General features: G+C 42.4%; 1 protein-coding gene across 1 annotated transcript; it reads left to right on the top strand.

Moving 5' to 3' along the window:
* Positions 1-275: 275 nt before the first annotated feature.
* On the top strand, positions 276-25162 carry Fh (fumarate hydratase). Its single transcript, XM_021157570.3, has 10 exons — positions 276-456; positions 6956-7090; positions 9531-9641; positions 11479-11655; positions 14069-14251; positions 16678-16843; positions 18483-18686; positions 20321-20448; positions 22402-22555; positions 24974-25162. The coding sequence occupies exons 1-10, from the start codon at positions 334-336 to the stop codon at positions 25114-25116; spliced, it is 1524 nt and encodes a 507-aa protein (XP_021013229.1). The 5' UTR covers positions 276-333; the 3' UTR covers positions 25117-25162.
* Positions 25163-25940: the final 778 nt, after the last annotated feature.

Below are 25940 nucleotides of genomic sequence, written 5' to 3'. Positions count from 1 at the left end.
GTTTCACGGACCTAGTACTACAGGCATCTTCAGCCAGTATCCTGACTCCTTGCAGCCACATTTGAAATATTGTCAGAAGACCTGCCCTCCCGCCTCTTGTCTTTTCCCATGATTCCGTCCACACTAGTTTCCCGTGAACCCGAGGACTTCAAACAGCCATACCATAGGCCCAGGGAAGGCAACCCGCCCATCAGTTATTATTGGCCAGCCATGGCTAGTCCCGTCCTATATGCTCAGGAAAAGGCTTTTGATTGGTTACGAGCGTGGCCGGGATCTGACGTAGCTCAGGGGGCGTGGCTTGGGCTCAGCTTTCCACCCCCGTACAACAGCACCATGTACCGCGCACTCCGTCTCCTCGCGCGCTCGCGTCGTCTCCTGCGTGTTCCGTCCGCCGGTGCTGCAGTGTCTGGGGAAGCGACCACCCTCCCGCGGTGTGCTCCGAACGTCGCGCGAATGGTGAGCGGGCATCTCGGGACCCGGCCTCCCCGGGGTGACCTTCACGTCAGAGTGTCCCGGGTGTCCCCGCGGGCCGCGCCTGGGCTCGGCGCCGGCCGGCACGCTCACCATCCGCCGGGGACGCGGCCTCCAGCCGAGTGTGTTGGGGCTGCGGGCAGCGCTGAGGGACGCGCTCCTTCCTGCTGGGGAGCCTGAGTGTCAGGGCAGATCTGCCCAATGCCTGAGCTTGTAGAGGCCCTCGGTCCAGGACACCTTCTCTGGGAGGGAGCGTGCACGGAGGCAGAGGGTGGGGGATACCGGGATGCAGGAGTAGCGGAGACTCGAGGAATGCCCGAGGAAAGGGGAAGCCCCTTCCTTGTCCAGATCGCAAGCCCTGCTGGCTGGACACAGACAGGATGCTCCCCTAGGCTAGGGTCCCTCCCCAGCTCTGGCTTCTTGGTCCACCAGAGTGCTCTTTACTGCTTTTAGGCCCTCGAAGTGGATGAAGCCAGTGTGTCTTCTGAACGGAAAGGCTTTGCTGCTTACTAACTTGACTGTTTAGCTTGTGAGGTTACATGTGTTCTCTTTCACAACTGGGTGTAAAACTCCGAAATCCGTAAATGTGGACCTAGGAACATAAGTATTCGGAGGCATGCCTGAGCAGATTGGATAGGACCGAACAATTGCCCTAACCAAGATTTTGTATTCAGAAAGACAGCTAAAGGAACTTAAGGAGCCAGGTCTAAGGTATGGCATGCTTCGTTAAGCCCCTGTACTGTTTAGAGTTCTTTAGAAAACGGTAAATCTGAGTGTGTATGTACTGTAGGAAAAGTTTGAGAGGTGAATAGTTAGGAAGACCACTCCGAGGTGTAGCATGTCTTCTGTAGTGTGGGGTGTGATTTCAAGTCCTGCTGCTGCGTTCAGGCTTTGTCCAGTTTCTACACGTAAAGCTGAGATAATTACAGAGGCTCAGCAAGATAGAACTTGGGAAAACACTGCTTCTTAATTAGACCTCCTCTAGTGTCCTTAAAAGGGCCAAGGCATTCTCTGAACTTCTAGAAGCTTGAATGACAACTCTCTGTACCATCTTGGGGCTTGGGAGATGACACTAGTGAAGACTCCGTCAGGTGGTTCACACCCACCTGTAACAGCAGCTTTAGGGGACCTGTAACACACTCTTAATAGCCTCGACACATGCGCACACACATGCACCCATGCACACACAGACACACACTAACATAAATCTTGGAAAGAAGCTATGAAGTCCAGGCTGCTTAAAGTTCCCGGAACTTTGCTCTGGTGATTTTTAATGCATTCTAAAATCTCTTTTAAAAGACTGGGTTTCTTTTTGTTTTAAAGCTTATTTAGGGGAACAGGAAAGTGGAATGAATCTATCATGGCAAATATGAAAATAGCAATTTCTTGCTTAGGGTTATAGTGTCAGAAAATAGGATCAAGATACTTTTCTTTTTCCATGGTTCCAAGGACATTTCTTGCCCTTTAGCCCCTTTGTAATTTCTAGCAAGCCTGCTGATTTTGTTAAAAGTTGTTCTCTAGTATTGAGAAATTCACATGACCCTGGAAGCCCTGTTATTTAAAAGGACACTTAAGAGTTCACCTGAAGTGTATCATGTGGAGGTATGACGCATTATTGACACCTTCTCTGCTTGGGGCCATGTAAATATGATGGTCCATTTATGCTTAGAATTCAGAGGCTGTTGGCAAAGATTACACAAGGGGCTGTCGAGATGGTTCTGAGGGTCAGAGTCTAAAATGTAGGGAAGGAAGGTTTGACTCACAATTCCAGGGTGCAGTACTGCATGGCAGGGCTGGCATGACAGCAGGAGCTTGAGGTAACTGGACACACTGAATGCGAACACACTGGGTACACAGTCAGGAAGCAGAGAGAGCATCGCTGACACTCAGATTGCTTTATAACTTTAAAATTATTTTATTTTAGTTTTTAAATTAAAAATATAGCTATAATTCCCCTTCCCTTGCCTTCCTCCCATGTACCAATCCTCTTGCTCTATGTCAAAATCATGTCTTTTTCTTAGTGGTTAATGTGTGTGCATATGTGTGTGTGTGTTAGTTAATTCTCTGTTGTGATAAAACACCATGACCAAGGCAACTTATAGAAGGAAGGGCTTAATTTAGAAGCAGAGAGAGCAAACTCAAAATGTTAATAGCCTTTAGGCTCTCCAGTGACATACTTTGTCAGCAGGGCCACACCTCCTCAGCCTTCCTAAACAGGACCATTATCTGGGTACCAAGCATTCATATGCCTGAGTCTATGGGAGACATCTTGTTCAAAGGACCACAGTATATAAATGCCTGTGTATAAAAGTGACGCAGTGGAGTGTTGCTCATGTATGTATGATTTCAGGACTGAGCACTTTGTGGTGGATATTCACTGCAGCACACATAGGATGCTGCCACTTACACAGTGCTGGTCCACACAGCTTAGATGTCTTCTTTATTCTGATCTAGTTGAGCCATCCTGGGCAGGCCCAGAGGCTTGTCTAATTGGTGATCAATCCTGTTCAGGTGACAGTATTAATCATAATACCTGAGGTTAAAGGTAGGAAATAGAATTTTGGAAGAGTTTGTTATACGCTGAGATATTTGCTTTTGTTTTACGCTGGATATGTTTTTAAAGATAAAGACGGGATGCTTTTGACGTGTCTGCCAAGGTCGTGATTTTAGCTACAGTTTAACTTTCTGCAGCTTAATTATAAAATGTGGGTATGAAAATCCTAGATTCACCTCCATCTCTTCTGCTCTAGGTTAGTGGTGCTGTGGCGTGGACCCACAGTTTCCAGTGTGCTGGGCAAGAGCTCAGCCATTAAGGTTCCTCTCCAAGGAATTAAATTCCATTGGGAAGTATATTCAAGATTTAAAGCTGAAGCACATGACTAAAAGGAATCATGCCAAGTAACTTTTTTATTCTACACACTATGGTAACTTACTTAGAAGAAATATTACTGATATTTAGTAATGACATTTTAGTAATTTTGAGTACAGATCATAAAAATTTAGAACTTGAAACGTAATTTTGTAAAGTACAAATAAGAGCTGTTCTCCCTGGGAGCTAGCATCCTGGTATTCTCTAAGAAGGTAAGGAAGAAAAGAAGGGCCAGTTTACTGTTTTGAGCTAAAGCTTACTTTAACATAAGGATGCCTTTTTTAAGGGTATCTGAGACAGAGGTTGTGGCAGTAGCTTACTTGTGCATCTCACATTTAAAAGCTCAGCTGTTGTTTACAGGTTGGGAAACAAGTTGGTGAATGGTAGTGGTCATGTGGTTGAACTCTGGGAGAAAACCCTTACTGCACTTCACAGGACAGGGCATCACTCAAGGACTTGGGGCTACCTGGAAATTGCTGTCTCTTCCTTGGCTTTACGAAGTGAGGATAGAAAAGAGCCTGCCCAGAGACTGACACACCAGAGTGTCAGCCCAGCATCTCTCTCTCTTATTATTTGGGTGATTTTCTGGTTGTTAGCCTTTTTTTTTTTTTAAAAGATTTATTTTTATTTTACACTGTCAATGACTTCAGACACGCCAGAAGAAAGCATCAGATCCCATTACAGATGGTTGTGAGCCACCACGTGGTTGCTGGGAATTGAACTCAGGGCCTCTGGAAGAGCAGTCAGTGCTTTTAACCCTTGAGCCATCTCTCCAGCCCCCTGATTGTTAGTCTTCTAGTTAGTCCTTTAATGTTGGACTTCTGAGGGCCTTGTAAGATCAAATGAGGCAATGTATAAAAAGTAATATTTATAAATATATAAATATGCTGCTTCCTCCTGTCCAAGGTCAGTCCCTATACATCTAAATGCTTAGGACCTGGGTAGGTGACAGTTTTTTCTCTTCACACAGCCATAAAGCCACTGTGATGTAAAACATTTTTGTGACTGTTTTTAATCTTAGGAGAAAACCACGAGTTAACTTTTCCTTCTCAGTTGACTGTATACTAAAGCAATTACTTAGGTATTATAAAATGTTTTTGAAACTATTTGATTATATTTAGTTTTTACTGATGCAAGATACACACACACACACATTCCACGTGCAAAGATCAGAAAGTGACACCATGGATTCTTTATTGTTCTCTGTTATATCCCTTAAGAAAGGGTGTCTTGAACTGGAGAGATGGCTCAGCTGTTAAAGGCTAGATTCTCAACCAAAAATACAAGAAATGGTGTTTCACGGAACCTGTGTTTGCGTTAGATTGGCAAGTCAGTGGTCTGGGTGTCCCTGGTTCTGCTGTCCCCGTGCTGAAGTGACCAGCATGTGCAGCCACATGTACTCTAGCTCACCCATGTCCTCATACTCCAGCATGCATATACTAAAGTTCTCAGTGTCACTCTGAAGCCTCCTGAATGAACACATTGTGTAAATATACAATTTTTAGTGTTCCGTGGGTTTCTATAGGGTTATAAAATATTTCTTGACAGGGGAAATGATATATTTTAACTACAAAATCCCCCCAAACACCCTTCCCCCAAATAGTGATAGAGAGATCACTTGTTTGTTTGTTTTTTTAAAGATTTATTTATTTATTTATTTATTTATTATATGTAAGTACACTGTAGCTGTCTTCAGACACTCCAGAAGAGGGAGTCAGATCTCGTTATGGAAGGTTGTGAGCCACCATGTGGTTGCTGGGATTTGAACTCCGGACCTTCGGAAGAGCAGTCGGGTGCTCCTACCCACTGAACCATCTCACCAGCCCTGATAGAGAGATCACTTAATATTTCAGAAATATTCTGCTAAGATTATTCAGGTATTAAATATTAATCACTTATGGTTCAATATTATATATGTATTAAGTTTTATATTAAAATATATCACCATATGTTACTTGTTGAGAACTTGCTAATTTTTTTTTTAATTGGTGCACTTGATAGAAACTCAGCTACTCTAGAACCAGGAGCCTTGGGTCCGTGCTCTTGCATTCGGTGACTGTTGATTTTGGCTCCTGAGTCTCAAAGACCAGCATGCATGCCTTTGTGCTAATGTTTCTAGAGACTCCATAGCTTTCCTCAGATTCTGAAATGGTTCCATCACCCCAGAAGATGAAGTGACTTAGCCCATCTTGGCCCTCATCTTTACCTTAGTTTGCAGGGGAGAAAGGCTGACTTGTCGAAGCTCCAACATCTGATAAGAGGTGGTTGTCTGTCTCCAGCCTGAGCCGTTCATGTTAGTACTGTTCAAGCATAGTGACAGTTGGGCTACTGTAACTTTAATTTTTTCAAAACCTACTTTTAATGATGGTTCTTAAATGCTTTACCCTCCCTTCTAGCTCACCATTCCCCTGGGGGAGTGGAATGTTTAGAAAGTTCTTTGGAGCAGATCCCATCTGCATTGTCAGGAAATCAGCAGTTCAGTCCATAGGTCAGCAGTGGGCAGCTCAGTCTACTGGCAAACAGTTCATGGATATACCAGCAGTCCATTTCAGTAGTGTTGGGATAGCAGCAGTGGTGGCATGACCTAGCAGGAACTGCCTGGCTTCAGCCAAATTGGCAGGAGTCAGCCAGGACGCATTTGGATCAGCAGGGACACCAGGAGAAGTTCTCGGTTGGTTGGTTGTGCCTCTTTCAAGATCAGTGCAGATGCTATAAGCAAGCCCCAAGTGCCTCTCACAGTCCATTGAGTCCTATTTATACTTCCTCCAAACGTCACGTGTCCTCCACATTTCTTGCCTCAGCACATGTGTCTGACTTAGCAGAACTCCACATGCATCTGTCTCAGCTGACATCACTGCCAATCAGCCTGAGTGCAGAAATGGCAAGAAACTGCAGCACATCATGGGAAGTTTTTGGTGCGTTTCTCTCTATGGCGCCTCGGCAAATGCAGCTCAACTATGCAATGTAAGACGGACCAATACATGCCTATCATTAGCAGAGAATCCTTCACTACGTGTCCTTAAACGTGCTTGCTTTAGTAGAATATCCTTTCACCTGTGTCTGCTTCAGGAAAACACTCCTTCAGGAAAACACTCCTTCAGGTATCTGCCCCAATAAAACCCCATCTGACACAAGTGACTTTCCAAAGAACTGTTAAGTTTCCACTTTAGACTATTTTTTAGCTTTGATTAAGTAGGTTTAAAAATCTCAAAGTGGTCTTACATGTCTCAGAAGATTCCAGCAAAATAAACTTTGAGTTCTGAATTGGTCAAATCTTGACTACTAATAGGCATATTCTTTCTTTTTTTGTTCTCTTTTTCCTTCTTTCCTTCTTTCTTTTTCTATTTTTTTTTTCTTTTTTCTTTCTTTCAGAGACTTTGTATGTTTATAATCTGGGCAGTTTATAATCTGGGTGAACTGTACAAGCTGTACCAGAATTTATACATATGAATGTTAAATTATTTGAAGGAGAACTATAAGCAGGGACTAGATTGACAATCAAGATGGGATTTTATGTTTTACTATTTTTTTTTTTTTCCTTAAAGCTGGTCAGAGTTTGTTTGCTTTCATCTTGGATTCCCTTTTAAGCTAAAATGATGTCTTCTTTGTCTTTAGGCAAGCCAAAATTCCTTCCGTGTAGAGTTCGACACCTTTGGTGAATTGAAGGTTCCAACCGATAAGTATTATGGTGCTCAGACCGTAAGATCTACGATGAACTTTAAGATTGGAGGTGCTACGGAACGTATGCCAGTAAGTGACTTTGTAGAGATGTTGGCTTAGAACTAGGCTGTGCTCACACAAATCATATTTTGTAAATATTTTACAAAATTAAAATGTGAAGTTATGGGAAAACGAGCTTTCTATGTAGTGAATGTTAGAATACTATTATTTTCAAACAAGGTTTAGAATACTTTGGATTTTAGCTGTTTTATTAAATATTTTGCTAATGGGCCTGATTAGGGTTCTCTAAAGGAGTAGGAGAGAGAGAGAGAGAGAGAGAGAGAGAGAGAGAGAGAGACATAGAGAGATAGACAGACAGACATAGAGAGACACACAAAGAGAGAGAATGGGAGTGAGAATGTGTACTTATGGGATGCATCAGAGCCGCTTACAGACTGTGACCTGGGCAGTCAACAGTAGCTGTCTCCCAGTGTAAAGGCTGAGGATCTGATAGTTTTCCACCCCCAGCACTGAACGTCTCAGCAGTCCTGGTCTGCTGCTGCTGGAGTCCCAAGGAATATCTAGAGAGCTGCTGGTCTTCAGTCTACGTTGTAATCCCAAAGAAGTAGGTTCTAATAACCAGTGAAGGAATGTCTGTCTCAGCACAGGATGGGTCAGCATGGCCAGCAAGAGAGTAAGCAGGCAAAAAGGGAAAGCTTCCTTCTTCCTGGCTTCACATGGTCAGCCACCAGAGGTGTAGTGCACATTTAGGGTAGGTTTTCCCACCTCAGATGATCTGTCAAGAAAATCCTCCAGTGTGCCCAGCTGCTTAGGTTCTAGTAGATTCCAAAAGTGGTCAGGATGACAACCAGGATGGACAGTTTAAAGGTGGTTTTTTTTTTGTTGTTGTTGTTTGTTTTTTGTTTTGGTGTTGGGGTTTCTAGGATTTCACAGTTGGTACACATTTTTGTTTCAATACTCAATTTTTTTTCCACTGAATTAAAGTCCCAGTTTTCATTGTACTTTTTGTTGGGGTTCAGTTTCCAGAAGACTACATCACACAAATACATCAGACTACTAATATCTACAGCATGTGTGACTGTTGGTTTGATGCATAATGTTATGAGACAATTCTATCGCATTCCCTTAAATTCGAGCTGCCATGAGTTAGATGATGTGCCAGTGTACAGAGCATTGAGGGAGGAAGCGGCTGGAGTTGTGATGTGTCACTGATGGGAGGGTACAACTTGATTTCAGAGATGCTCAGGCACAAAGAGCTGGTGAAGTACATCTTACCCTTCAGGAGCCCAGCTGGGGTACAGGCATGGTCAGCTCAGCACAGATTAGCCTGGAAGGAGCCAGGCTCCGTTTACTGAGATGCTGTGTACCAGTTATCTTCTCTGGATCCCTTTTATCCTAAATACTTTATATCCTAAATACATTTTAACTTCTTTGTAGGCCTCTAAACTGAACCCTGAGTAACTACTAGAAGGCAGCAGAATTGTAAAGGAAATCTCTTTGTCGACATTGCCGTTAATGTGCTTGACAAGGGGTTAACAGAAGGCTGACTACATATTTGGGTGGCAAAGGTAGTCACTGAGCCCCAGATAGTCTCCTCGTTCGGCTTCTGGGAATAAGGAGGTGATCCCAGCCGAGCTTGAGTGTGGGAGCACAGCAGCTGCTGCTCTGGAGACTGGGCAGCCATGTCTGGATTCTGCGTCTGGACTGTGACACCTGAGCCATCAGATTTGGCACTGAGTTTTGTTAAATATGGGAAAGGCCATATACTTTGAGCTAAGTATGTTTGTACCTCAGTTCTAAAGGAAAATTAACCCCTTATTATTATGAATGTCTATATGTAATCTTGAAAGGAGATAGAGGCGATGAGACTGTGAACTTCTCAGTGAGTAATTTAAGAATGTCTTGACTCCCTTCCTTCTTTGGTATCCTGTGCTTTCTTATCTTGTTGGGTAATGAAACTTTCTCTTCCATGACCCCTGTGATCCCCTTCTCATTTGTATGGCTTTGTCAACACCAGACTCAGTCACCCATCCAAACGGCTATGGTTATGATTCAAATCCCTGCCTGTTTTCATGTTGAAAAACTTGCTGGGTGTAGTTGTTCTTACCTGACATCTCAGCCCTTTTGTGGTTGTTTTGAAGTCAGGCTTAAAATGCAGCATCTCTAAGGGGAAATGATTGAATACTATTTATTTTAATACAGAATGCATAAAATAAATTCAGTATTTTATAGTATGCATTCATGAAGCACAGTTACTATGACATTGTCCTTATATGAACCTATCTGTGTGTGTATATGTCTTTGGTTATAGCTATGTGTACATATATTCAAGCCTCACTTTTTTTTTTTTCTGTTCTGTTGATTCATTGTACACAGAAGCAAGTTTTCTCTGATTTATAAACTTCTGAGGTTTTAGAACCTTGGTACCATTTTTGCATCTGCATAAAGTGACAGGTTTTCATGCTTATCTAAAATTGCAGGTTTAAGGTGTTTTTCTGATTAATTTTAGATCCCAGTCATTCAAGCTTTCGGCATCTTGAAGCGAGCTGCTGCTGAAGTAAACCAGGAGTATGGTCTCGATCCAAAGATTGCCAGTGCAATCATGAAGGCCGCAGATGAGGTAGGAGCTGATAATCATGCTTACACAATGGCACCGAAGCTCTGAGGTCCTCTGTGCGCTGATTAGCTCTGTCGGCGGGAGGGCACCGGAGCTAATGAGTTTCAGGGTAGTGTGGCAGCTTTATCGTTATTACTCAGTGCTCGAAACATCTTGGGATGGCATTTCTGGGTAATTTTACATCTTTTTAAGTCTCTTCACTTTTTAAGTCTCTGGTGATTTATATCGTTTTAAGAAAAAACTGAAAACGATGGTTTGAACTTAGGTTTTTATCTTACGAATAAATAAATGATGGCCTTTTAAACTAGTTGATTATTTGTTTGTACTTCTCAAGAATGTAATCTCCTTAGGGCTGCCTGGAGGAAGTAGTCAGAGATGAGTTGAAACATTGTATTTAAAGTGTTACCTTTATAATGTGCAATTACCTTAGTTATCAGTAATAGAAATTAGTTCTTAAAGTTTGGCATAGAACAGAGCCAGAACTCAGACAGAGGAATGTTTTTAAAACATACTCTATGGTCTTAAATTTGAAAGTTTAAAAAAAGGAAATGGAGAGAAAATGGTCTCTCTATCTACCATCTGTCCCCAGCAGACATAGTAGCACCTATAGACACCCAGGTTCCTTTTTTGAACTGTGTCATAAAGTCTGTGCACTCCCTGTCATGTGATTTGAGTTTTCTTACTTACTTGTGATAGCTCATACAAGCTGCTAGTGTAAATGCCGTGTAACAGCACATGTAAGTGTAAGATGTGCATGCTTAGTATAAGCACAACATTTAAAAAGTATGAGGGGTTGGCTCTGTGAAGGTGGAACCCACAGTTCTGGGAGCCCTTCGTAAATACAGCCCACCACCGAGGAGATGGAAGCAGGTGCTGCCCGGCCAGGGAGTGGTGCTGGCTCCGTGATGGAGTTTCACTGCTCTTCATGCTCCAGGCAGGTGACTAAAGTTATGTTCATAGAGCTGGAAAAGGAGACAGCGTTCCAAGTTAGCGGAGCTCTCAGATACCTTCTGATCTTCTAAGTTAATCACTTTATAGTGAGGTGAAGTATTGTGTTAGGAAGCCTGCACTTTTCAAAGCTACCACATCCATTGAGACCTCCAAGGGGCAGTGAGATAGGTTAGTGGGTAAAGGTTCCTGCTTCATAAGCCCAAAGACCCCAAGCTTGATTTCCAGGATCCGTGTAAAGGTAGAAAGAGAGCTCTGAACTCCATAGAGTTGTCCTCAGATGGACCACACACACACACACACACACACACACACACACACACACACACACACACACAAACACACACAGGCTGGCATACCCATGCAGTGCTTTGCGTTTGTCAGTTGCTGCTCACTGGACATCTGTGCAGTGAAGTAGCTATCAGTAACTCACATTATCGAGCCCTTGGCTCATTATCGTGCTGACTGTGGCAGTAGCATCTGTTAGATGCACCTGCTGAGCAACAGCTGTAAGTGTGTCTGAAGGCCTCACACTAGCAGCCTCCCAGGTGCTCCTCCACTGCAGCAGGCGGCACAGGCAAACAAGGAAAGCGGCTTCCATTCGGTTGTTATCTGAGGCCATGGGATTGTCATCATTCAGAATATGCAAAGTTTCATGTTTCAAAGTATCTATAATTGGAAAAAGTGATGCCACAGATATTGAGGATTGTGCCACAGCTGCCTTTAACTGTCTTGAAGCCATTAGCAAGCCGCTTAGCATGTGGAACAACCAACATCGTTAAGATAGTTCTGTAAGCAGGGCTTTACTCAATCATGGTTGATTTTTACTAAACAAATACCTAGTTTTGCTTATTTTAAAAAGACTTACTGTTAGTTTTTTTCTCTCCTGCAGGTAGCTGAAGGTAAATTAAATGATCACTTTCCTCTGGTGGTTTGGCAGACTGGATCAGGAACCCAGACAAACATGAATGTAAATGAAGTCATTAGCAACAGAGCAATTGAAATGTTAGGAGGGGAACTTGGCAGCAAGAAGCCTGTGCACCCCAATGATCATGTTAACAAAAGCCAGGTAGGTGCGGGCGCTCTGCCTTATCGGGATAGACTGACAAGTGTAGGGGAGACTGTCCTCGTAAGTCCAGCCTCTGTGCTTCACTAGAGAAGACTTAGGAATCACGCCTGCTTTCAAACTTCATAAAGCAATCACTGTTAGGACAGCTTGGTTTTGAGTATGTGTATGTTTTTATTGTTTTAATTATTTAAAACATTCCTTACTTCAAAATGATGTTGTAAAGATAATCTAGTCTTTATTCCTGTAATGCTAATGCCTTTTATAACTGGCTTCGCTTACCGGGAGTAAGAAGCTGTTCTCGGCACAGTGATCTTAAACAGGCTTCTTTTAGGGGTTCTTAGTTTTCCTTCTGAGCTTTCCCTTTGACATTTCGGGTTCCTGAAGTGTGGGTAGGTTGTGGATATACAGTCCGTAACCATAGCATTGCCTTCACTTGGTGTGGAGACGGAGGCTGTGCCGTTTCAGGGGTGCTGCCCTGTAAGTGAGAGGCCCTTCCCCTGGCTGCCTGACGTGCTGTGGTGAAGCTGCACTTCATCACTGGTTGTAAGGTGACCCTGCTAGGTGTCACTACCTACTGTTATGTAACGTTTGCAACCTTGTATTTGTCACATCTTGATCTATGCCTGGCATGATGTTGGGGCATCATTCTAGAAGAAAGGTAGAAGAAATTTCTTGGTATGTATTGGATTCACCGCAGAAGTTATCAGAGAGACCTTGAGTCCAGAAATGATTTCCACTTGAAAGGAGAGAATGTTTGTCAGGGGATCTTCCCTGTTGACTGACTGCTGGGTATTTTGTTGTTTTATGCTGTTTGTAGTCTGCAGTGCCAGGTTTAGACTCCAAGGCCAGTGTGCCAGGCAGCTGTTCTGCCCCTGAGCACTGCTCTACTGTCTTAATAACAGTTTTCAGTTTTCCTTTCTTAAATTTTTTTACGTTTGGTTTTTTTGAAATAGGGTTTCTCTATGCAGGCCTGGTTGTCCTGAACTAGCTTTGTAGACCAGGCTGGCCGTGAACTCAGAGATCTGCCTGCCTCTGCCTTCTGAGTGCTGGGAGTAAAGGTGTGGGCTACCACTTGCTCCCCCCCCCCCCACTCCAGTTTTCCTTTTTCTTTTTTTTTTTCTTTTTTTAAAAGATTTATTTATTTATTATATGTAAGTACACTGTAGCTGTCTTCAGACACACCAGAAGAGGGCATCAGATCTCATTACGGATGGTTGTGAGCCACCATGTGGTTGCTGGGATTTGAACTCAGGACCTTAGGAAGAGCAGTCAGTGCTCTTTACCACTGAGCCATCTCTCCAGCCCCGGTTTTCCTTCTTTTTACATTTATTAATGGGAGTTTTTCTGTAAGGAAGCTTTGTTCTCCCATTCAGTTATATATTCATTGTGCTTTCCACTATAAATTCACAATGGCTTGCTGATTCTTCAGTTATAATCCTATATTTTGTTATTTATGTTATGGAGATTGTCTGAGTTGGGAACCTTGCTCAGTTTGGCTTTTGTGTCCTTTAGGCATCCTTTAGGCTGTCTTTTATCTGAACCTTTATGTGTTGCTATGGTAAGATATCCATGCCCACTGTATGACATCCAAGCCTATCATATTTTTTCCTTGCTCCAGCCCTGGAAACAGCCTTTTATTTTATATTTTTTAAAGAAATTAGGACCTGGGTGCTGGGTCTAGTACATTTTTAAGTATCAAAAGCAAAGGTTTTAATGTAGTTTATTTTATAGAGTACTTTAAAAACTCAATATTACTTTCAAATATGTTTTTTTAAGCATAATTTACAGTCTGAAGTCTGCTCTAGGTTGGTGTAGTAGGAAAGAGTAATCAGAGACTGCATTGCTGGCTAGATTGAGGAGGTAGGTGCGCGAGTGCTTAGTGAAAGGACTGCTCCTTTCACTGTAAGTGCTTTGACAGTTGCCACAAGAAAGAGGTGAAATATGGCCATAGCGAATGTGTATTTTAAAACTACATCGTGCCTTAAAAACAGGGACAGCCTTATACACTGTACAGTGTACACTCCTGGTTGTCAGTTTGGCTTTTTTGGCTTTCTGCCTCACAGAATTTTTCTCAAGTGTACTAAGTAAATCAGAGAATGGCTGATTCTAGGACACATTGCTGCCTTCAGATGTGCTTGGTAATCAGTCCTTTGTTAGGGATCACATGACTTAGCATGCTTGGTTATGATATGTATTGTGTCCAGGCAGTTGTATATGAGATAGTCCTGAGTATGTTCCTTTTAGGAAGCCAGATTGCTTTTCATTTCCCCCACTCTCCTATTATGTGCCATATGGACACTATTGAGTACTGTACATACCTGGTTTTGAATAGTCACTTAGTTGGTTATATTTGAGGTCCCCTCTCCTTACTTCTAACTTAACATCTTATGTTTCTTTTGAAAATCCCCTGCAGAGCTCGAATGACACCTTTCCCACAGCAATGCACATTGCTGCTGCAGTGGAAGTTCACAAGGTCCTGTTGCCAGGGTTACAGAAGCTCCATGATGCTCTCAGTGCAAAATCCAAAGAGTTTGCGCAGGTCATCAAAATTGGGCGAACTCACACGCAGGACGCTGTCCCTCTTACTCTTGGACAGGTAAGGGAGTTTAACTCATTTTTATTCAGTTTAGGGATTGATACAAATTATCAATATTTTCCCTCAAAATTGCCTTTAAAGTAAAGGCCAGGTATATCATCAGGCCAATGATAAATTTTCTGAATTAAGTATTTGGCAACTTTTCTCTCTCTCTTTCACTCTTTGTTTTTGTTTTGTTTTGTTTTGTCTTTGAGGTAGGGTTTCTTTGTATAGGCCTGGCTGTCCTGGAACTCACTCTGTAGATCAGGTTGGCCTTGAACTCAGAGAGCTGTGTACCTCTCTCTGCCTCCTAGTGCTGGCATTAAAAGCATGCTTCACCATGCAAGGCCAGTTGGCAACTTTTAGTAGTACCCACATAAGACGAGAGCATGCTGGCATGAGTGGACTCAGTTGGGTGCTGAGTTCAAGTTCTGCTTTGCTGTAGACCAGGTATGTGACTGCGGAAAGGTACTTAGCTTCTCTGTGCCTCGGCTTTCTGGGTTGTGAAGCAGTGAGAATACCTGGTTGTGAGGCTGTAGTGAGTGAGCTGGTTGACAGAGTTTAGAACTGCGTCAGGTACATCGCTACCATCATCTTCATCAGTCCGTTATCATGATTGCCTCATTGGTCTCTCTTAGCCTAAATTAAGTAGTTATTTAATTAAAGCAAAATGTTAAAGTAATTAAGTGAGGCACACTTTACCATCTAACAGGACAGCTTTTGAAGAGGTGTGACTGTGCAGGACAGCAGAAAGTATTTTTCCGTTTCTGTGTCATCAGCTGAAGGGAGATCTAATAATGTGTATTGCAAAGAAACAAAAGAAAACTCACAAAAAGAGTTTTGTCTCCATTTACCGTACAGTTTGGGAGGTAAAAGTGTATGTAGTTTATGTATCAGGAGATAGCCATCCATTGCCAAATACCGACTACTAGTCACTAAGTAATAGTGTGATGAAAAGCTGGGCGTGGTGGCACACGCCTTTAATCCCAGCACTCGGGAGGCAGAGGCAGGCGGATTTCTGAGTTCGAGGCCAGCCTGGTCTACAGAGTGAGTTCCAGGACAGCCAGGGCTACGCAGAGAAACCCTGTCTCAAAAAAAACCCAAAACAAACAAAAACAACCCAAAAACCAAAACAAAATAAAATAGTGTGATGAAAACTAGCTGAGGGTGAGAACTTGATTGCTGCCTGCTTGGATGGACTCTTGGTTGTTCTGTGGCAAACAGAAATAAAACTTCATTAGTTAGCAAACATTTTATGGAAGGAATGAAGAACACTTCAAAGCTTTAGCTATTGCTATAGTTAGCAAACATTTTATGGAGGGAATGAAGAACACTTCAAAGCCTGAGCTAAAATATTGCCTTTTTCTGGCATTTTCTGCAGTGTATTTCATCTGTTTCCCCTGGTTGTTAAGTTGTTTTTTTTTTTTGTTTTTTTTTTTTTCATGTTAAAAGCCACTATGCTAAAAATCATTTTGAGTCATGACTTAGTCTCCTGCATGATGTCATTATACTATTTATCATGACAGCAATTCTATTTTCTTTTTTATTTTATGAGAAACATGACTTTTAATTGGAATTGTCTTTTCAGGTTTTGCAACTTTCAAAATACATGCTCTAAGTGCATACAACTGTTATGTGTGCACTCATACACACACATGCAATGGGGGAAATTAGATCTACCTTTTCCAATGTTTTCTTTAGAATATACTGAAACCCTAACCCTAATCCTAATCCAAAGTATTCAGTTTTTCAGTATTTTAGGTAGGGGAAAAGATGTAGTTTATCTTGGCTTACTAGATAAGGCCAATTGTAAAATACAGAGGGTAAGGAAGGTTTTTGTCCCTGCATAGTTGTTAGTGGTTCACAATGCTGAAAATATGGTAGACAGATTGATGGTTACTTTAAAGTGTGGTGTGAGAAGTAATGTGCCTGCTGCTGCTAGCATTCGCTAGCATTCGAGGGCCCAGTGCCTCTGGGCCCCGCCCACCCCTGCAGGCTGTTGAACTCCTTACTTCCCTCTTAGGTCTTTGTAAAGTTGCTTCTTGGCTTCCCTCTCAGGTCTTTAAGCTGAAATTGTATAGAAAGTATTTCTATTTTCTTTTTGTCTTTGGAGAATATTTAGTAATTTTTCTCTTTGGGCTACATTCAGATGTGGGGGAGGGGATCAGCTCACTGGGTGGATTGTAGGTGGAACAGTAGTTCAGTGTAGTGGAGCTATTCTTCTTAAAGGTTTATTTCATGTGCTCTTTGCTTGACTCTGTTGGGACATTCAGTTATAAACTAAGCTACATGTTATTATTTGCCTTGTAGATTTGAAGCCCTTCCTCTTTATCACGTGAATGAATTAACATAATCTTCTGAAGTGCATTTTAAAAGCTTCTGTTTAGTGCCATTAGGGTGCATTGTAACTGATAGGAGTTTGTTCTTACAGTGATTTCTCTTCTCAGGAATTCAGTGGTTACGTTCAGCAAGTCCAGTATGCGATGGTGAGAATAAAAGCCGCCATGCCAAGAATCTACGAGCTCGCTGCTGGAGGCACTGCTGTGGGGACGGGGTTAAACACCAGGATCGGCTTCGCAGAAAAGGTGGCCGCAAAAGTAGCAGCACTCACAGGTTGGGGACCACACACATTGCTACTCATGTTCTTCACATAGCTTATGCATCTTGTAGATATTTCTAGGCTGAATTCTTCTGAAATTAAGGAGTAACATGTTCCCATCAAACATGGCTTGTGTCCATGTCGGAAGTTAATAAAGTTTATCTTACTTTTAAAGGCTTCCATATAAGAGTTCATCGGCATGCGTTCACATGTTTTGTTTGTTGTCTGGTAGCATTCAGTCCTTTCCCTTCAAAGCTGTGTTAAGCATTTTTCAAAGAAAGCAGAAACAGTTGACTGTTGAGAAATTTACACATGATAAGTGCACTGATAGCTTGGTCTTTGCCTGTCATATTTCTTTGCCGTAACATCTTTAAATACTATTCCCCCACTAGTACAGTATTGTTATTGTTATTAGAACCAGCTTGTCATGTCCAGAAAACTGATTAGTAATAAGTATATAATACATATCACAAGTAATAGATGAGTTCTTAAAATATTCAGTTTTTAAAATTTGTATATATATATACATATATATATATATGTGTGTGTGTATGTATACAATGTATTGGATATTCAGCCCTCATCCAAGCCCCAAACATGTCTCCTCCCAACTTCGAGTTCACCCCCACAGTATGTATCTCCAAGTTTAATTTGTGCTGCCTATATATGGCTATGCATTGGTGTGGGATCATCACTGGGATATGAGCAATCCACTCAAAGAAAAGCGAAATTCTCCTTCCTCCAGCTGTGGATAGTTTCTCAGGCAGTATAGGGAGTGTTCTTCCCACGCAATAGCTGGTTCTGTCCAGAGGACAGCATTTCATAGCTCTCCTGCCAGCTTCTAGCCAGCCATTCCTCCTGCCTTGTCTTCTGAGATGCTTTTGGGCCTTGGGGTCAGGGTGATACAGAAGTGTTTTCTGTGGCTCACACTTATTCATTAGCTGAGGGTTTTTCTTTTTTCTTTCTTTCTCTCTTTTTTTTTTTCCAAGACAGGGTTTCTCTGTATAGCCCTGGCTGTCCTGGAACTCACTCTGTAGACCAGGCTGGCCTCGAACTCAGAAATCCACCTGTCTCTACCTTCCAAGTGCTGGGATTAAAGGCATGTGTCACCATTGCCGGGCTCATACTTTAATAGTAAGGAACTGTATTAGGATTTGGAGTACCCAGATTTCAGAATCTTTGCTTGTGGGATGGGTGGACTTGTGTTCTCAACAGTAGATCTGGAGTAGACAGAAGATCAGAGTGTAGACAGAGGCAGAATGGGTTTCACAGTTCTCATCCTTGCTCAAGAGCAGTCAGGCCTTGTATGCATGTACTTCCTACAGAGTTGTGTTAGGACGGAGGCCTTTGGGGATGCCTTATTTGACTATTAACATAGCTCCACTCTCAAGCGTTTTCCTCAAGTGGAAAGTTGCATTTATTTTTTATTGATTTATAGATTTGTATATGTAGATTTATTGATTTATAGTACTGGGAATCAAACTCAGCCAGAACATTGCACGCAGTGTTACTCAAGCAAGCAGTGTCACTGAATTGTGCAACCACCTCTCTGTTCTAGTTTGCTTTGTGTGCACTGGGCTTTGTTTAACTTGCTTAATGCTGGCAGGCGTGTTTACTCTCCCTGTTTACCCTCGGCGCTCCTTCCTCCTGCAGGTTTGCCTTTTGTCACTGCCCCGAATAAGTTTGAAGCTCTGGCTGCTCATGATGCTCTGGTTGAGCTTAGTGGAGCCATGAACACTGCCGCCTGCAGTCTAATGAAGATAGCAAATGATATTCGCTTCCTGGGTTCTGGTCCTCGGTCAGGTTTGGGAGAGCTGATCTTGCCTGAAAACGAGCCAGGGAGCAGCATCATGCCAGGTACGTACGCACATAGCTGATAAATTCTGGAGCAGGGATTTGCAATCATAGGACATGTCTTTTCACTCACTGCCATCCTTGAAGCAGTGGGGATGTATGAGGAACACTGTTTTACAGTTCTTACAGACCTTTTAGGAGTATCACCAAGTCAGGACATGAGTGGAGTTAGCAGCATGGTGAAGTTCCATATTGGAGCTTCTGTGTAGTTGTATCCTTCAGCCTAAGCAGAGAGCCCCGCAGAGTACAGCAGTCAGCCTGGGCTGCAGGAATATAAACCCTGCTGAAGTCTGTGTGTCATGCTTTGCCTCAGGCTCTGTCCTGTTAAGTCAGAGTGGCAAACACTAGAGCCTGGCCAGTGAATGGAGCTGGAGGAACAGACGTTAGGGAGTGGCTAATAAGTTGACTTTAGTTGGAGAAATCTCTTGATATTGGGTTCTACTCACTCAGCATTTTACTGGTGGCTCAGGGTAGACTGAGAACACTTGCTTATCGGTTAGAAGAGAGCAAAAGTTGATGTGGCATATGTTGCAGAACAGAGTCAAGATTCACAAAGGCTCCGCTGGAGGCCAGTTGACCTATACTAAAACTGACAGTAATAATTTACTGTATAAACTTTTATATAGATTGTATATACTATATTTTAAACTATATATGTTATATTTGTGCATAGACTGAAAGAAAGATCTCGATTTGCAATACTTTGTATTGACGTATAATCAACTATACATATAGTCTAGTTGATTGCAAATTCAATAATTGTTAAAAAGAAATGGGACCAAGTATGGTATGTACATGGTTAACCCTGGCACTTTGGTGACTGAGGCTAGAAGATTATAAGTTCAAGGCCATCCTGGGTAATATAAATAATATTTCAGGTCTGACTGGGTAACTAAACAAAACCATGTTTCCAAAAGAAAAGACAAATGGAAGAACATCACAGACAAAGGGCCAGTCCTCCAGTGCATTCTCTACAGAGACAGTGTGTGTGGCTTCTTAAGGAGCTCTGCTGCGCTGGAGCCCTGGGTACGTGGGCAGTAAATAGAGTTCCAGCGTATAATCTCCCCATAGCACCACGGCCTTCTCTGTGTAGACCTTATTTATTGGAGTTGTCATCTCTTTTCTTGGCTGCCACCCTCTTGAAGGGCAGAGTCTTTGTCCTTCTAATTATGTACTTTGAGCCTGGTTGCCTAAATGCATACACAAGAATGAAAGCCGTAACAATGGGAACCTGTATCAGTTTTCCTTGAGTGAATCTGTGTGCTTATGCGTCCCCTTTCTTTGATATTGTTTTGTGTCTGTGATATTGGGATTGAACCCAGGGCCTCCCTCATGTTTGAGAAGTATTTCTGTCCTTAAGTTGTATTCCTAGAATTCTTTATACTTTTCAAGTCAAGATCTCACTAAGTTGCCTAGGCTGGCCTTGACTCAGAAGCTCAGGTCGTCCTTGAACATGGAATATTTATGCCTCCACCTCTTGAGTGACTAAAATTGCAGCCTATGCCTCAACTTTGCCTTATTTTATGCCTTTATTTAAAAACATTAGATTTCATTCTTTGACTAATATAAAAACAGTCATAAGTCATACAGGAAACCATGATTATATTTGATGAGATTCTACACTGGTTTTCTCAAAGGAAAGGTGAACCCTACTCAGTGTGAAGCGATGACCATGGTTGCAGCCCAAGTCATGGGGAATCACGTTGCTGTTACCGTTGGAGGCAGCAATGGACATTTTGAACTGAATGTGTTTAAACCAATGATGGTAAGCCTTCAATTTGATTTTTAGCAGTTTTTGATTGAAGACCAATAGCCAGTGCTCTTGTCTTCCTTGAGGGTTTCTGGAGCTTCCACCGAAGCTAGCTGTGTAGTAGGTAATCTTAGTCCTACTGGAATAACCTGGCATATCGGGATTCAGTCTACTCAGCTCAAGTGATTTGGTAGTCTGCTTTTTAGGTGGAATGAAGATGTGTGGAAGTAAGACAGGGGTTTCTTTGTCTTCTACTGCCATTGATGCCAGCAGCTAGAATCAGTTCAAGACTGTCTAGCACCTTCCTTAAAGCCCTGTCTCCTACTCAGGCTGCTGCTTTGTGCCATCTTTCTTCAGATTTGGTTGTGAAAGCTTGACCCATTGTCACTCTCTCTTACGGTTTGATAACTGGTCCAGCCTCAGCCCCTTCACATACTTGCTCTGAGCTCTGTCATCTCCATCATCATTTCCTTCTTCTGTCTCATCATCATCTTTCTTTCTCATCCATTCTCTTAGGGTACCATGTTGACCCTTTCTCTGTTTCTTTAGTGCTTTCTCTGTCCGCAGCAAAGCTTTTTTAAATTTATTTTTTGCCTTTTCCATATGGCTTGGAAACTGTCCTCCAAACTTCTCCTTTTTCCTTCATCATTCCAACTATGGAGCAAAATGGTGTCATCTTGTATGCAGGTTCCTGAGCTTCAGATAGCTAAGCTGTGTCACTATTAAGTCCTTCATTCATACAGTGCTCTATCTGAAATACACTAGAGGCTTATTTCTTACTGGTTTGTGGTATAAAGTCTAATTGATAAGAATACCCAAGTAACTGTGAGTGTATTTATTTAAGTTTCACTGTGGATCACACAATTTTAGGTGCTCACAATAAAGCAATAAACGTGATGATTTTGGTTTTTGCATTCATGGCATGTATACCCTGCTAGGATTGGTCAATGAAAGACAGGCCGGAGTGAGCGTTAGATCTGTATCCTTTTGCATCCAGGCCAGATGCCTGACATGTCCAGATGCAGAACAACTGTTTCTGCTGTATTTTAATCCTTTCTTGTGTTTTAAAAGTAAAGCCGCCTTATCCCCTCTTTATAAATATGAAGGAGGAAAAGAAAAGGTTTGGTGGAAACAGTCTTTCATGGCTTAAAGTAAAACCACTGCTTCAGAGCCTGAGAGAAGGATGGACATTGGGGTGGGGAGTAGACTCAACTGAGGAAAAAAAGGTTGGCTTTAATTAGAAAATCAAGATGAAATTTGATTTACAATTGAGTCATTTCAAATTAAGCTTTAATATCTAGTTTCTGTTAGAGTCCATTGGTGGAAGGAAGTATTGTGTTCTTCCAGACCTTTTTGAGTTTTAGACAGACGTATATATGGGAAGTGTTGCTCAAAATAAACAGGTATTAAATGTACCAGTTGGCTTTCTATGACCTTAAACATCATGTGATGTTATTTTAAAATGAACTGGACTGTTCCATTAAGCACAAAACCAGAGAATCCAAAAGTTAGCACGCATCTCAGGACCCCGAGCTTCTGCTCGGCTTTCTCTTGCATAGATGAGTCTTCATCCACTTCTGGCTATCGGCTTCTGTGACAGGCAGGATGACTGAATTGTAGATACAACAAATCTTGCCCATTTAGCATGTTCTCCATGGGCTCTTTTATATTAGTCACTCACCAAGGGCTGTCTTGAGATACTTATCCACCAAGGGCTGTCTTGTGTTAATTACACACACATTTTTTTTAAAATCATTTTTAGATTTGTAACTTTGTGTCCTCAGAGTCTTCCTTTCTCACTGGTTTTCCGGGTATTATACTGCAGGATTGGTAGGAGTGGTGTATGGTTATGGAATTACATGTCCAGTATGGAATAGTAAATAATGCAAGTCATTGGACAAAAGCAAAACAAAGTAAACTGAGGTTTAGAAACGATTCTCTTTCCTTCTTCCCGTGCCTCCCCCACAGATTAAGAATGTGTTGCACTCAGCCAGGCTACTGGGAGATGCTTCAGTGTCCTTTACAGAGAACTGTGTGGTCGGGATCCAGGCCAACACAGAGAGGATCAACAAGCTAATGAATGAGTCTTTAATGTTGGTCACAGCTCTTAATCCACATATAGGTAAGTTTGGAGGGTAATGCCATTTTGAAAACAGTACTGAAAAGCTTAAAAAAAAGAAACATTTAAAGTTTTTGAAAAAAATCTGTGTGTGTGTGTGTGTGTGTGTGTCTGTCTGTCTGTCTGTCTGTCTGTCTGTCTATGTGTATCTGTGTGTCTGTATTGTATATCTATGTCTGTGTCTGTCTGTCTTCCCATGAGGTGCATGTGGAGGTCAGAGCTGAGCTTACAGGGATCAGTTCTCTCCTTCCACCATGTGGGTCTGTGAGATGGAACTCAGCAGCAGTCTTGTTGGAGAGCACGTGGGTACACAAAGCATCTCAGCAGCCCTTATTTCATAGTAAGGACCTCGGATGCTGGGTGTTTATGCAGACAACTGGAGAAGGTGATCTGTAAGACCCTCGTTGGTAATGTCACTAGGTGGCACTGCCTGATCACCGATGATAGCAAATGGATTCATTTGTTTCTTCCTTTCCTAGATACCATGTAATATTTTGATTTTGTTTTATTCAATTCAAATATAGAATGTTACAAATTAAAAGGGAAAGATATATATTGATGTTTATAGGGAAAGGTAAAAAAACTAAATGGTTTTTCTGAAACTATCTTTTGTGTTCCTAGTCTTTTCCTGATTTTAACTGTTTTATGCAGACTTAGATTGCAGCTGACCACCACCACTGTCCATCCCATTAAGGCATCTGCTCTGGCTTTCACAGGCTGAGGCCATCACTGTGGTCTGCTGTGCAGTCCTGCTCTGTAGATGGCATTGGTCTGCTTTAGAATGAGTAATGATACAGTCTTGTATCATGATGCAGTTAACACTTTAGAATGTTCAATAATCCTGACATTAGGGGGCTGATATTATTCATGGTTTTATTTATTTATTGATCTATCTATCTATCTATCTATTTTAGTTTTATAGAGTTGGTAAAATGATTTGACTCATTTAAAATTGTTACACACCAGTATTCAAGTTGGAAGGTACAAAGCAACCCTAAAGGCTTGTGAGAGAAGTATTTCACTTGATTTTCATGTGTTGCCAACACTTCTAAGTTAGACACCCTGTTTAAGCAGATGCCTGGGAAGCATCTTAGACTCTAGGACAGAGACACCCAAAGACCACGTACTTGGCAAAAGTGCTTTATGACCTTGGCAAGAACCACCGCACTGGCTGAGTGAGGCCTGGTCTGGGCTCTTAGTGGCTCTGTGATACACGAGGCTAGTACTGAGTACTGGTTTGTGTGGTGAGCAGGGACGCTTACGTTGTAGTCCTCATTCACACAAAAAGCACAGAAGACAGGTTGACCCAAGAGTTTAACGTGAACATTCTTTCTGCAAGTGACTCGGTTACTCCATGCCTGTGCCAGTACAGTGAACATGCATAGATTCAGCTAAGACTGAAGTGAAGCAGGCACAGTTTGGTTGTGGTTGCATCCAGACGTGTACCAACCACACTGCACCACCTGGTTACCACATTGCCTCAGCAGGCCCTACCCCCTTGGTCATAGTCCTCTGACTTTTAAGTTTACTTTGCCCTCTGTCACTGACGTCATTGTCCTTGCCTTTGCCTTCTGTGTCAATTTTCAATGTCAGAGCGACCTTGAGAACTTCTCAGTGCCAGCCGTCGTGTAAAAGCAGATGACTGTTGAAGTGAACCAGGGTCTCTGATGTTTTGCTTTTTGAGGCAGGGCTTGCCGTGTAGCCCAGGTTGAGACTCACTGTCATCCCTGGATGCTAGGGTTACAGTGCATCATCCTGCCTGGGTTGCCTGGCTTCCTTGGTGCCAATAGATATTTTGGCTAAAATTCTCCCCTCCTTATCCTTGTAATGCCTAAACCCTAAGCAGATGCCAGGGAATGGCAGCCGGTGTGCTGGAGCATCCAGCAGGGCAGGGCTATGGGAACTATGGGAACCGGTCCTACTGGCCGGTTTCATAGCTGTCTGCTCTGCCGACCTGCCGCAATTAACGTTTTAGTGCTGCCTTAGAAAGATGATTATTGGACAGCATAGCCAAGTGTAGATTTTATGCTGTGGTGCTGCTTCTCTTCTCTTCTCTTCTCTTCTCTTCTCTTCTCTTCTCTTCTCTTCTCTTCTCTTCTCTTCCTTCTCTTTTCTTTTCTCTCTCTCTCTCTTCCTCTCTTTCTTTCTTTCTTTCTTCTTTTTAAATGTTTCTTTTAATTATTGGTTCATTTCAACATAGGTCCATTTCAACAAATCTTGGATAAAATGAGGTATGCTTAAGTCTATTTCCCAAGAAAATCAAGGTTGTATTCTATAGAAGACATGATAGTTATTGGCATGGTCACTTTATAGTTTTAAAATAGATTATGTTATATAAGAGGCCTGAAACATCAGTATCAGTTGCTTTTTATTTTAGAAAAATTTCACTACTGATGTTTGTGTTGTGTGTCTTCCCTTCAGGGTATGACAAAGCAGCAAAGATTGCCAAGACCGCACACAAGAACGGATCAACCTTAAAGGAAACGGCTATTGAACTTGGCTATCTCACAGCAGAGCAGTTTGATGAGTGGGTGAAACCCAAGGACATGCTGGGTCCAAAGTGACTTCAATAAATTTATATTAAAATAAACTTAAGAAATTTACAAACAAGACCTTTTTAAAATTTAATCTAATTTTTTTACTTATTCACTTTATATCCCACTTACTGTCTCCCTCCCTGTCACTTACTTCCACAATCATCCCTCCACCCCCACCATCTCGCCTTCTTCTCTTTGCTGGTGGGGTCCCCTCCAGGTATCCTCCCCACCCTGACACTTCAAGTCTCTGCGAGGCTAAGCACATCCTCTCCCATGAAGGCCAGACAAGAAGGCCCAGCTAGAAAAATATATCCCACATATAGGCAACAGCTTTTGGGATAGCCCCCCCCCCCCCCCCCCCCCCGCTCTAGTTGTTCAGAACCTACATGAAGACCAAGCTGCATGTTCTGCTGCATATGTGTGGGAAGGCCTAGGTCCAGCCTGTGTATGTTCTTTTGTTGGTTTGGATTCTGAGAGTCCCAAGAGTCAGGTTAGTTGACTGTTGGTCTTCCTGTGGAGTTCCTATCCCCTTCGAGGCTTGCAATCCTTCCTCCTGTTCTTTCATAACAGTTCCCAAGCTCTGTCCACTGTTTGGCTATGGGTGTCTGTATCTGTCTGAGTCAGCTGCTGGGTGGAGCCTCACATGTTCCTATCTGTTACCATAACAGAGTAGCTTTAATAGTGTTAAGGATTGGTGCTAGCCAATGGGATGGGTCTCAAGTTGGGCTGGTTACTGGTTGGCCATTCCCTCACTCTCTGTTCCCTCCTGCGTGCCTGCATTTCCTATAGACAGGTTAAATTTTGGGTTGAAAGTTTTGTGGGTGGGTTGGTGTCTCTTATCCGCTCCACTG

Source organism: Mus caroli, unplaced genomic scaffold (genome assembly GCF_978045245.1).
Source record: "Mus caroli unplaced genomic scaffold, Mus_caroli_1 scaffold_1, whole genome shotgun sequence".
Taxonomy (NCBI): domain Eukaryota; kingdom Metazoa; phylum Chordata; class Mammalia; order Rodentia; family Muridae; genus Mus; species Mus caroli.
This window is presented reverse-complemented; position numbering and strand designations above follow the sequence as displayed.